This window comes from Eschrichtius robustus, chromosome X (genome assembly GCF_028021215.1).
Source record: "Eschrichtius robustus isolate mEscRob2 chromosome X, mEscRob2.pri, whole genome shotgun sequence".
Lineage (NCBI taxonomy): Eukaryota > Metazoa > Chordata > Mammalia > Artiodactyla > Eschrichtiidae > Eschrichtius > Eschrichtius robustus.
Genome location: NC_090845.1, coordinates 134,736,464 through 134,749,916, shown reverse-complemented (window position 1 = coordinate 134,749,916; position 13,453 = coordinate 134,736,464). Strand labels below are relative to the sequence as shown.

The window sequence follows — 13,453 nt, the reverse complement described above, 5'->3', positions numbered from 1 at the left end:
CTTTTCTAGTAACTTATTCATTTTGCTTATGTTTTCCAATTATGATATACAGTTGTTTATAATACCTTTTTAGAAAATTTATCTGTTTTATCTATTATCTATTGTATAATCTATTGTATCTATGGTTATGTTTCCTTTTCATTTCTAATATAATTTACTTGCGTCTTCTCTTTCTCTATCTAAGAGGGCTGGCTTTTGTTTCCAGCTTTTCAAACCATCAGCTTTTGATGTTCTCAATCTTCTCAATCGGTTGTTTCTGTTTAATCAAATTCTGCTCATCCTTATTTTTCTTCCTTCTGTTTCCTCCAGGTTTACTTTGCTGTTCCTTTTATAGTTTCTTGAGTTAAATGTTGAGCTTGTTGACTTGTTGACTCAACCACCTACTCAACATCTCGTCTCAACATTGCACGTCTAATAGGCACCCCAAGCTTAACATGGCCAAAACAGAATTCTTGATCTGTACCTCCCAAAATGTGCTTTTCCTACAGTTTTCCCCATCATGGTGAAATCACCCATTCACTCAATTGCTCAGGCCAAAAACTCAGGACCCCTCTTTGTTTTTTCTCTTTCTCTATACGCTACATCCAATCCTTTCTGCTCAATTTTGAAAATATAGCTTGAATTTCACAACTTCTCAGAACCTCCACTGCTACCACCCTAGTTAAAAAGCACTCTCACCTCTCCTAGACTGTTGTCAGGGCCTCCTGACTGGGCTCTTGCTCCTTTTGTCTCACCACAGATCTCCACACTGCACCTGCAACATACATCTGATGATGTCAGCTCCCATTCAAAATCTTCCAAAGGCTTCTCATCTCAGAATAAGCTCCCAGTTCTCCAACCACATACCTTACCACCCTGTAGCCACATAAACTTCCTTGTTACTCCCCAATGTACCAGGCATAGTCTCTCCTCAGGGCCTTTGAACTTGTGTGGAATCTTCTTCTCTCCTCAGATAACCATACGGGGGAATAAAATGAGAGCAAAAGCCTGTGGATATCTAAATAGCACCCCCTTCACCCTTGCTTTATCTATCTCAAAGTTCTTATCATTATGTGACATTATATTATATACTTATTTGTATGTTTACTATGAATCTTCCCCCACAAGAATGTTAGTTTGCTGTCTTGTTCAGTACTGTGCATCCAGAGCCTGGAACAGTGCCGGGCACATAACAGGGATCTAATAAATGAATGGGGGGTGAGGAGTGACATCAGAGTCAGAGGGTTCCTTGTCAAGCATGGAACTAGCACAAAGAGCATTGGATGAATTGGATGACAGCTGGAATCAGAGTAAGGTCGCCTTGACAAACAGTCCTATCCTGAACACTCCGTTAGCTAAAACTTTTCTCATACTCTTAAATATTTTTCCATACCAGCGTTGCTGGATCTTGGGTCCCAAATCATGTCTTCCAGGCAGAGCCAAGTGCTGCTTCCTTTGTGCTCCCACTACCCCTTCTGCCCACCCACACCAAACCGTCTCATCCAACAATGACAGGTCTCATGCAGCCTTGGCATGCACCCTCTGCCCCACCCCCCCACCAGAGTTTCAAGAAGGCCAAGGCTGTGATTTGTTGTTCAGTTTATTCCCTGCCCCTGTGAGAGTGTGGCACAAGGCAGGCTCAGATGAAAGAATGCATTGGGTAGGCCTCTTAAAGCAAGGTCCCTCGGCTGGAACAATGTCAGGCAACTTTGCTGCTTGTACTGAAGGTGGTGATGTTGAGAAAACGTGGGTGCTGTGAAAGGCTTATGGCAACGTACTTTGTGTGTTTGTGGACAGCGGGTCAAGGGCCCGGGATGGCCGCACAAACAGGCGTCCCGAGCCTAGGCCTTCACTTGCCCCAGCATCCCATTAATCCTTAATATTCAAATTCCGCCCACTAAACCAGCCCCTCGGCACCCAAGCCGCCTCTTTTCCCCAAATGACGGCCGTCGGCAGCCAATCGGCAGCTAGACGGGGCGTCCGCCCCTTTTTCCTTTGCCGGAACGGACACGAACTCCCGCCAATTGGAGGCGTCGCCGCCGAGGCTCCGCCCCGCCCCGGCCGCCGCACCCAATGGCGGGCCGGCTGGCAGCGGCGCCGGGGGCGGGGCGCGGGCGCGCAGGTGCAGCAGCGCACAGGCCGACCGGGAGGGCGGGGCGCGACGTCGGCCGTGCGGGGTCCCGGCGTCGGCGGCGCGCGCGCTCCCTCCTCTCGGAGAGAGGGCTGTGGTAAAAGCCGTCCGGAAAATGGCCGCCGCCGCCGCTGCCGCGCCGAGCGGAGGAGGAGGAGGAGGCGAGGAGGAGAGACTGTGAGTGGGACCGCCGCGGCCGCGGGCGGGGACCCTTGCTGGGGGGCGGGGGGTAGGGGCGGGACGTGGCGCGGGAGGGGCCCGCGGGGTCGGGCGACACGGCTGGCGGATGGCGTCCCTCCTCTCTACCCTCCCCCTCCCGCTGGTGACGGCGCCCCCCCCACCCCCCGCCCTCGGCCCGTTACCCGCACTTGCGGGTGACCGTCCTCGGCGCGGCCTCCCAGGGCTGCCTTCGCCTGGTTCCCCCCGCCCTCCCGCCTTCGGCGCGCATCCCGGCCCCCGGCCCCGCGGGCACCCCTGTCGCCGGGGTTTCGCCTGTCGGGGCTGCGCGCGCGCGTCGTGCCCTTCGCGGGGCTTCGGGCCCGAGGCGCCGTCGCGCGCCCGCGGCCCCGGCCTCTCCCTGGATCGCGCTTTCCCGTCTCCCTCCCTCGCGCGCCCCCTCTCCCGTTACTCGGCCCCCCCACTGGCGCGCGTGCGCAGTCCGCCTCCCGTCGGGAGAGTGCGCCACAAGGGCTCCTGCGCTTTCACCCCCATCTCCAGGCTTTGCCTCCCCCTCCTTCTCGCCCATTCCATGACTTTCTGCCCCCACTGCGAGCGAGTTTCTTTCGCATCTACCAGGAACAAGTAGGTGGGAATTATTGTCCACCCACAAAAGGCACTAGACATGGTGTTCCTGACCCCACAGCTCATCAGAAAGAGGCGGTTTAGTTGCCATCAGGAGCCGTGGGTAGGGGACTGTGTCCGGCAGCACCTGAGGCTCTTCGGTGGGAGCGCGCCCCCAGGGCCTTTGGGGGTGCCGTGGCCTCAGAATACGAGCGCCCTCCCATCCTCCCCCCCTTCGCCGGCGATCTTCCAGTTACATAAGTGGAGTGGGACATAGTATGTGACGGGCTTCCATAGTCCCGGAGCGTGTCCTGCTCAAGATCACCAGTACCAGATGGGGCAAGTTCGCCGCATCGCTGTGGCTCCTATCAGTTGGTCCCTGAAAGTTTATTTTCTTTTTAGTTTGGTTCTGACTGAGTCACGCAAACTGAAACTCAGGTGACTTATTCGTGGCGTGGCAATGTTTTTGTGGTTTTGCACTGAAGACTTAAGGTCATTGTGAAGAGTCTAAAGATTGCTCTTACAGAGGAGACCGTTCATGGCATTGCTGAGTGTGGATCCAAGGGGGAAAAGCTGTCTCTGGAATACACCTCTGTGGCCGTCGCTTCTATTGTGAGTGTGTTCGGTGTGGATTGGTCACAGCAGAAATGGGCTCCACCACAAAATTGATATTCCTGACTCATGGTCAGGCAGATGTGTGCTTCTGGTTTTTCCAGGAACAGGCTCTGCAGAGCCATTCACACGTTGTGTCTCTGCTGTGCGGGATCAGTGCCCCAAATTGTAAGATGGTAGGATCAAATTCAGGGGGTGGTTGGTGATTGTGGAACCGAACCTACTGGCCTGGGAGGCTGAGTGGCTTACACTTTGTAGGACTCTGGCAAGTTTTAGGCATTTTGTTATATTACAAAAATGAAGCCTATTTGGGCCTTGGTAGTAAAATTCATTGTTAATAGGCAGTTACTATACAGGAGAAGTTTGGGTTTCATGGCCGGAATTTCCATCTGCATCTGAGTGCTTTCAGCTAACAATGAGATTAACCTCTCCTCTTGGGTCCTTTGAAATATGCTGGATCCTTATTTTTTTTAAAAAAATCTGGATTTTTTTAGGTCTTTTGGGAATTTCCACCAGAGATTTACGGAAATAGGCTTATTTATGGGTTTTTTAGGACTTCTACTTAAAATCCTAGTCACGGAGCCTAGGAAACATTTGCTTTTATTTTCTTACCCAGACATATCAGAACCTTAAAGGGCACAGTCAATCTAGTAGTACAGTTGATTAAATAAGTTGCCACAGAATACCCATTCATGACCTGTCAGCCGGGTGACCGGCCGATCACTGAGGTGCATTCCCGTCTGCACACACAGGTAGCACAAGCTCACTTGACGAAGATTCCAAGGTTTGTACGTCTAAGCCTGAGACGTGACAGGACAAGGGCTCTGCTTTGTTTTGTGTCATTGGCAGTGCGTTAGCCTCCTTGGGTGCCCCTCCAGTTAGTTGTTCCATCATATCCCTATCCCTTTAAACTGCACAGACAGCTTCCAGAATATAGTTTCTCTGCAGAGTGATTGGTGGCATCTGAAGTCATCGTGTCCTAACAGCTTGAAGAAACCTTCTGTGGCTTTCTTGCCAGTACTGGCCTATCACACCATGCTCTTTTTTTGTTGTTACAGATTTGCCTGGAATACTTTAAACCTAAAGTCCCGGGTCTTTGTTTCACTTGATAGAGCATGATGCAGTCCACCCGTACTCCAACTTCTGCGCTGCGCTGCTTATGTTTCAGGAGGGTTAGAACACAATTTTGCATTCTATTTGCAATTTCCAGCCACAGCCATTGTTTCCCTGCCTGCCCTGCCTCTGTGTGGCTGAATCTAGTGGGGTGGGGAGGCAAGCTGTGGAATTTGACAGAAGAAGTGGCTAGATGAGTCCAATATGATTTTACCCCACCCGAATACCCCTTCCCCCATGTGGAGATGGCATGAGAAGCTCGCTTCTTGAACCTAGAATAAAGAAGAGCAGACGGAAAAGTGTCCGTTCCTTACTTGAGGGCGGTTTCCACCACTAATACACCTGCCCGGGACTATTTACATTATAAATGATGTCTCCTGGAACCTGTAATCTTTTCTTTATTTTTTTAAAACATCTATTTATTTATTTATTTATTTTTGGCTGCGTTGGGTCTTCAGTGCGGCGAGCGGGGGCTACTCTTGGTTGCTGCGCGCGGGCTTTCTCTAGGTGCGGCGAGCGGGGGCTACTCTTGGTTGCGGTGCGCGGGCTTCTCATTGCAGTGGCTTCTCTTGTTGCGGAGCACGGGCTCTAGGCACGTGGGCTTCAGTAGTTGGGGCACGCGGGCTCAGTACTTGTGGCTCGTGGGGTCTAGAGCGCAAGCTCAGTAGCTGTGGCGCACGGGCTTAGTTGCTCCGCGGCATGTGGGATCTTCCCGGACCAGGTCTCGCACCCGTGTCCCCTGCACTGGCAGGCGGATTCTTAACCACTGTGCCACCAGGGAAGCCCTGTAATCTTTTATAAAGGTGAATATCAGTGAAAAGCTTTTAATTGGCTAAGAGCAGTTTGTGGCCAGCCTGCCCAAGTTATCTATGAGAAGAAGAGAAGCACAGAAAATGTTTGGCATTTGTAGTAACTAGTGTTTTAAGTGCAGAAGTGGTAAAGCATTAGCCCTAGACTGGTGGTTCCAGGGAGCGTGGCAGGACACCTGCTTGTTCTCACCACCCTCTGCTCTGGTGACATGCATGCAGACCAGCCTCGTGTGGCCGGCAGACGCAACCTTTTTTCTTGGGTAGAGCATTACTGCCGCTCCAATGGAAGGACCTTGTCCTCAATGCTTCTGTACTAGCCCTCTCCAGTCAAACTGCCATTGTCACCGCTGTGCCTTTACCTCATTTCGGGTAGGACGGATGTAAATGAGTTCCTCTTCCTTGGACTCACTGACACAAAAGTTGTACTCTTCTGCCTTTATCTGGTCTCTTCTGCCTTTCTCTGGCAAGGAACCTCTTCTTATTGAAAGCTTGATTTGCATGCCATTGCTTAAATACCTGGTTCCACCCCTTTGATGGTTGGTATGGTGTGTGGGGGAACTGAGTGGGAATGGGAATTGGGGGGCTGGCAGGGCATGCCCACTCCCATGTTTAAGGGGGGTTGTGACCGTTCCATTACAGAATAAAGCCTTGGCCTTTTTCACTTCTTCAAGGCACACTTATGTTGGTTCTGCTGGTGTATGAATGTGTCTTTAGCATAGCTGTTTTACAGAACTGCAGAGGTCTGGACTCTTGGGAGCAATCCTTAGGAAGGGTTCAGTTGGCTTCTGTGCCTAAGAGCTGGGGGCACTATGTATATGGACCTGCAAATCATTGCTTTATTGGGTCTTCACCTAAGTGCTCTCATTTGCTGGCTCTTTTTTTTTTCTCCATGGAATCTTGAGTTATCAGAGATCTTAAAATTTCAGAGCTAGAGGAACCTTAGTCCAGCTCCCTCAGTTTACAAATAAAAATGCAATTTACCAAAAAAAAAAAAAAATGCAGCTGTGAGAAGTTGTGGCTTTTCCAGGACCTCCCAGCCAGGGTGCCAGTTTGATTTTTATTATATAGCTAACTGAGTAATACTGTAACCTTGACTTCTGGGATTTCAAAGTGTTCTATGGCTCGAATGTTTAAGGGAATTAAAGGCCTCACTGCACCTCAACAGATAATTCCAGGTACCATCCTGGTAGTTACAGACCAGCAGTAAAAGACTTCGTTGGTGTTGCCCTTTCTCTGGGTTTGATTACATGAGTAATTGTTTGTGTGAAGAGTCTCTAAGTTATACACTCTAGGCTTTTTTTAGTCTAAAGATAAAAGTGCTACTCTTGGGCCAGCAAGGTATCAGAGATTAGCTAATATGGGGCAGTTTACGTTTAACAAGGAAATGGTGGTTATCTTGATAAAAAATAGAGTGACAAAAGACCTTTTTTGAACATGTGTTCAAAAGCAAAGTAGAAACTATCAAGCTATTAACCCAGTTTGTTGAACATTTCGATTTCCTGATCTAAGAGGCTTAAAAGTGATGGCTCTAAAACAGACTTGTGTATTTTTTAGAATAGCTTTGGATCTCCCAGGGCACTTGGTTTCTGTTGGTGCTGCCTTTTTTCTCTCACAGTTAAAGCCCCTTTATGTGATGTTACAGCAGCTTGTTGCAACTTCAGCTGCTTTAAAATGAAGGGAGACTTTGCCTCTGGATTTCATGTGTTCTTCTTGGGATGACATTTTGACGTTGCATGTTCTCTTGAACATGTCTTCTCTCCCTGAGTATTTCTGTATGACATGTTGCAAGAAATACTAACCAGAGATCGCTACTAACGGTATGCTTTATAGTGTCAAAATTTCCCTCAGAGGTGACAAGACCTGTAATAGTGTCGGTTCTAACATGCATGAGTCTTTCCTTTATTTTAGCACCATGTGTTATATGTCAGTAAATTGCAGTTTATTCTTTGTTTCTAGCTAGGTAAGCCAGGAAATAGCATAGTACTTTGTCTGTATGTTTATCTTCAAAATGTCCCAAATAGCCCTGGGAAAAAGGTCGTGGAGCACAATGGGGGCTTTCAACTTACGATTTTCTTTGTTTTAGGCTCCATAAAAATACAGACTCACCAGTTCCTGCTTTGATGTGACATGTGACTCCCCAGAATACATCTTGCTTCTGTAGACCAGCTCCAACAAGATTCCATGGTAGCTGGAATGTTAGGGCTCAGGTAAGTAACCTTCCTTTTTTTTTTTTTAGTATATGTCCTGGTTTGGCCATCTGTTTTTAAAAGAAAAAAAAAAAGGAATAAAACAAGTTATACTACTCTTGGACAGTATAAAAGTACCCCAAAGACTAAAGACATAACTGTGCCAAACTGTGCCATATAATAAAAAAAAGTCACTTCCCTGAGCCCTGAAAGGTCAGTTTGGGTAGGGCTACTTGGTAGCCACAGTGTGATCTGGGGGCGGGTGTCAGATTAGAGCTGGAACTGGTGACCTGCACCTTCAGTTCACCTTCAAGCAGGTCAGCTGAGCTGAGAGCGCTTTGACTGAGCTCTTCACTTGCCGCTACTGCTGTCGCCTAGCGGCCTTCAGCACTGTGCCTTGTTTGCTTTGGTCTTGGGTAAATGACTTCCTGGTCAACATTAGTGAGTGGCGGTAATGCATTTCCAGACGTGGGAACTGGTGTGTGGTCCCCTAGAAGGATGACATCCTGAAAGCCGTTGCCAGACAGCGGAGCCCATGGCTAATGGTGTGTGCTTGCCGCACTCCTCCCACGGGGACTGCAGAGAACACCCAAATACACTTCTGGCTCTTGAGACTCTAGAGCAGAATGAATGCCTTTTGAAAAGCTGGGAAGCTAAGTCATTGGAGTCTGACGCCCAGAGGCTCTATCAGCCGCGCTTTGGGCTACTTTGGCGCCACTGCGTGGACTTTAATTTCGTAAAAATGAGTGGTTCCCTAATTTCTCACCTGTCTGGCTCAATATCTTAAGCTTTTTTAGAGTAGGGGTCACTCCACATTTGATGTTTTGACATCCGGATTTCAAACATTCCATGTGGTAAGACAGAACGTTCTAATTTGATTTTTCCATTTCTTTTCCTAAGAAAAAATGTGAGTTTACACATATGCTGCCATTGTGATTCCAGCTGAGACCCTCGAGTAGCACTTGGCTGTATCTCTCTAGTGGTTTCTGACGCCTCAGTGTAAAGCCGTGTGGACATCCGTAACAGATCGCCCATTTCGGGGCTGTGCGAGGGGCAGAGTTTGGGTGGCAGAGAATAAAAGGTGTAGAAGGAAGTGAAGAGCATCACACTGCCTCCAAGTCCCAAGTTCGGTTTCACTCCTGATCCTGTGACTCAAATTGTCATTCCCATTTACCGCTGCGGGCTGTGCTCTGGGCCCTGCCGACAGGGCGTTCTTTGTACGCCACGTATTTATGCTGGTGGGAGTTCTGTGGCTGGCGCTTTGTGCGTTGTCTCAGAAATTGTGTGGACTAAATGTAATATAGTCAGTGAATGGGTTTCTTCTGATAGATATTAGGCCTGAGGGGGTGATTTGTGTTTTTAATAGTCTTTTTCTCAGATTACGAATGGATTTTAGAAGACAGTGGTGACTCTGTACAGTTTCTTCTAAGAAATGTAGAAAGGAAGAGATGTTTTTAAAAATATCTCTTATTACTTATGAATGGGAAAGACACGGCCATTTGAGCTTCAAGGAACTTTGAAGGTAATTCTCAAAGGACAGAACCTGTTTTTAATAGATAAGTGCTTGATATCTTGCTGTTTTTCTCTTCCTTTTTAAGAAATTATAAAAATAATACATGCTTTTTATAGAAAATTCAAACCATTTTAAAGTATATCAAGTAAAAAAGCGAAAGCTCCCCATTACTCTCCGTACCCACTACCCAGGGTAACTGCTGTTAATAGCTTAATGTAGATCCTTCTGAATGGTCTTCTCAGGCTACGCCAGTATGCACCTTTTGTATTTTTGACAAAACAAGAACGGTATTGTACGTATTCTGCATCTATCCATGTGATACGTTTCTCTGCCTCATTTCTGTTTAATAGCAGGGTGGTTTGGTGCCAACTTACTATCATGTGTTGTCCCCCTATTGGTTTTCCCAATGGTTCACTTTTTAAGACGCTGTTGGATTGAACTTCCTCATGTGCCAGTCTTTTTGAAGAATGGCTGCCTAGACTTGGAGTTACTGGTGGGTACTACCACATCACCTTCCAAAATGTCTATCCCATTTTCCACGACAGTCTTAGAAAGTGCCAGTTCCCATACCCTCCCAGAATTGGATATCCATCTCTTAAATGTGTGCTCCTTGGGTTATTACTGGGGCTGAATGTCAGTAGTCATTGGCCGTTTGTATTTGGTCTTTGTGAATTGCCTGTTCATATTCTGCATTTATCCTTCCCTCAGGGTATTTCTTTTTAAGTCAATTTATAAGAACTCTTAATGTATTAAGGAAATTCTTTGTCATCATGCAGATATTTTTCCTACTTTGTCGTGTATCTTTTTTTTTTTTGGCTGCGTTGGGTCTTCGTTGCTGCGTGTGGGCTTTCTTTAGTTGCGGCGAGCGGGGGCTGCTCTTTGTTGCGGTGCGCGGGCTTCTCATTGCGGTGACTTCTCTTGTTGCGCAGCACCGGCTCTAGGCGTGCGGGCTTCAGTAGTTGTGGCTCGCGGGCTCTAGAGCGCAGGCTCCGTAGTTGTGGCGCACGGGCTTAGTTGCTCCGCAGCCTGTGGGATCTTCCTGGACCAGGGCTCAAACCCACGTCCCCTGCATTGGCAGGCGGATTCTTAACCACTGCGCCACCAGGGAAGCCCATGTCATTTATCTTTTGATCCTGCTTGTCTTTTTGATATATAAAATTTTTGTTATGGTTTCTTGTTTTGCTTTTATACTTAAAAAGTCCTTTCCTACTCTAAAAACATGACAATGTGCATCTGTATTTACTTTCTTCCTAAAAAACTTGATGATGTGCTATATTCATATATACATATTTGATACATGCAAAAGAATCTTATAGGTAAGTTGTCCTGTGTTTTTTGTATGGTATTTAAAATACTTGTTTTTGTATTTAACTTTGCGGTGGGATGAGGTCTAGAGCCCACCTAGCCAGTTGTATCATAGCCATTTGGTGAACCAGTCATCTGGTCTTCACGTGTATCATATGCTGACTTCAGGTGAACAAAGCATCTGTTACTTTTTTCTTTCTGAATTTTTTCTTTGTGAGGCTTGATGGCAAGCCTGTCAGCAGATAATCATTTATTCATTCACCCAACAAATATTTTCGCCCCTGCTTTGAGCCAGGGACGGTGCTGGGCCCTGCAAGTACTACCTTCTTGACCGGGCAAGGGGTGCCGGGGGAGGCTACAGAGGTCGTGATGTGATGCCAACTGCATGGCTACAGTGCTCATTCCGGAAGACTCAAGAAAATAGTGGATCTTCACAAAAGTAGGTTTTAGATAAACTAGGAGGAATCCAGAGGGTGTGTGTGTGTGCATGTGTGTGTTTTAAATTCTGACATAGAAGTTAAAGCTTTAGGGTAGACTGCAACATAAGCATAGTTTGTTTTCTAACTCATGTAATTGCAGGCTGATTTATGTCTTGATTTATGATGAGGGCTTTTTGCTGTTAAAATAGTTCTATATTCAGCTGGCTTGGTTGTGATGGAATAAAAGTTGCGTACTGATAAAAATGGTAATTTTCTTCTATGATGATTTTGAAGCTTTCTGTAATAGCTGATAAAAATAAAGACAGGATTTTGGTGAATATAATCTTAGGGGAACAAGTGTAATTTTTTGCAACTTGTATCATTTAAATCTAATAACTACCCTCAAAACTGAAGTGGAATCCTGATTTTTTTTTTTTTTTACTTAAATGATATAAATGATTTTTGATTAAGGAAAAGGCTTCTTGTATAAGGCTGAGGGGTTTTTTTAATGATGTTTTAGAATAGTTAGGTATATAGTACGGAATGAAAAAGGTGGTACAAAAGGTTACATGGTGTAAGATTTCCTTGCCACTCTGTCCCCAGACATCCATTTATCTCCCTGAAGGCAGTCATCATTACCAGTTTCTTATGAATCTGTGTGTGTGTGTAATTTTTAAATTGTGGTAATATAGTCATAGTAAACGCAAAATTTACTGTTTTACGTCATAACGTAAAATTTACTGTTTTAGCCATTATTAAGTGTACAGTTTAGTGACATTAAGTACATTCTCATTGTTGTGCAACCATCACCACTGTGTATCTCCAGAACCCTTTTTATCTTGCAGAACTGAAATGGTCCCCTTTAAACCATAACTCCCCATTCTTCCTTCCTCCCCCAGCCCCTGGCAATCACTCTTCTACTTCCTGTCTCCTGTGAAATTGACTCTTCTAGATACCTCATGTATTATATGTTTTTATATATGTGTTTATGTATATATTTTATGTATGTGTCTACACACACAAAGGTGTGTGTTTTTTTACCAAACAGTAAAATACTGTGCGTATTTGCAGAGTTTGCTCTCTTTAGTTAATATATCTTGGTGATTGTTCCGTATCAGTTTCTGTAGAGCCACGGCACTCTTTTTAAGGGTTGGGGTAGTAGTCCATTATGGATGCACCGTAATTTCTTTAAGTGGGTTTCTCTTGCTGGGTATTTATGTTTCCAGTGTTTTTTATTTCACTAATGCAGTAGTGAATAGTTTTTTACATAACACCATTTTGCTCACAGCCAAGTTTATCTGTAGGAGAAATTCCTAGAGATGGAACTTGCCGGGTCAAAGGATATATGCATTTTAAACTTTGATAGGTATTGCTAAATCAAGGATGGCCTTTTAATTGCACAGTTTTAGAGAAAAAACTACATATGAGTAGATAAGCACAAAATGTATGCCTGCACTGCAATTTGTAGAGATTAGAGAGCTGTTTATTAGGCTAGGAAGAAATTGCTTTTAGCAGTTAGCACGAGAAAGCAAAACTTCGGAAGCTTCCATTTCATGACCTCATGTGAGCAGAGGCTGAGACAGGACCCTTTACTTGGCAAGGGGAACTTCAGCCTGTTCTTGTTTGTGAAATCTTGAAGAAAATGGAGCATTTTTATTTTGGTACTGTTCTAAGTTTCAGTGGCTCCTTGGGACTCAGGGTTGAAGAGTGCCGCAGCGGCTGGACGTTCTGTCTTTTTTGTATTGTAATATGCGTAAGGAATATCCAGGACCATATTGCAGTTGCTTCATTTGTCTTTGACCATGGTACTCTTATATTGCAATACTTTATTCATTTACCCTGTACTAATTGAGCATCTATTATTTGTCAGTTCCTGTCCTAGATGCTAGGGACTGTTCCTAGCTTCAGTGGTCTTGTGGTCTAAAGGAAGACAGACAGGCAAATAGGCCATTACTTTACAAGGGGCTAAATGCTACAGTGGCCACTGAAGGTGCACATAAATATTAGAGGGATCCCACCTAGACTTCAGGGTAGGGTCAGGGAAGAGACTTCTTTGAAAAGTGACCCCCCCCAGACCTGAACGATAAGGCAACATTAGCTGGTCCAGGAGAAAGTATGTGTGGAGGAGAGAGCAGCCCGTCTGCAGGCTCGGATAAGAGAGAGCTGTCAGGCTGGCCGCGAGGGCTCAGGGTGCGGGGATGAGACAGGCAGGGGTCTCGGAGCAGCTGCGCTGGCAGAGTGTGCTGGTGGGAGATCAGACACAGCTGCGCCGGCTGTGCCAAATAGGCTCAGCTTTCCTTCTGAGCCGCCGCACTCTGAGAGCCCCCGGAGGCCGTGCCAGGCGCTCTGGCCACCCGGCCTGTTTCCCCCGACCCCGCCCCTGCTCTCGAGGCCATCTGCCCTGAGTCGGCTGGTCTCCTACCCGTCAGGCCCCTGGGGCTCCTGCTCCAGACCTCTTCCTGGAACCTTTCTTCCCTCCACTTCTGCCCCAGGGCGTCACTCTGATACTCGATATTGCGAGGAGGGAGACAGCTTGCCTGGCGTGTGAGTCAACTATGGGACCAAACGCACTGCTTAGTTCTGATTTTTATTTATTATTTTTTTGC

At 46.5% G+C, this 13,453-nt stretch overlaps 1 protein-coding gene across 1 annotated transcript in view; it reads left to right on the top strand.

The window, feature by feature from the left end:
- Positions 1-2,159: 2,159 nt before the first annotated feature.
- Positions 2,160-13,453, top strand: part of MECP2 (methyl-CpG binding protein 2) — a 52,332-nt gene continuing 41,038 nt past the window's right edge. The window contains exon 1 of the mRNA XM_068532997.1: positions 2,160-2,287. Coding sequence (XP_068389098.1) covers positions 2,226-2,287 — 62 coding nt within the window. The 5' untranslated portion in view covers positions 2,160-2,225. The remainder of the gene's footprint in view (positions 2,288-13,453) is intronic.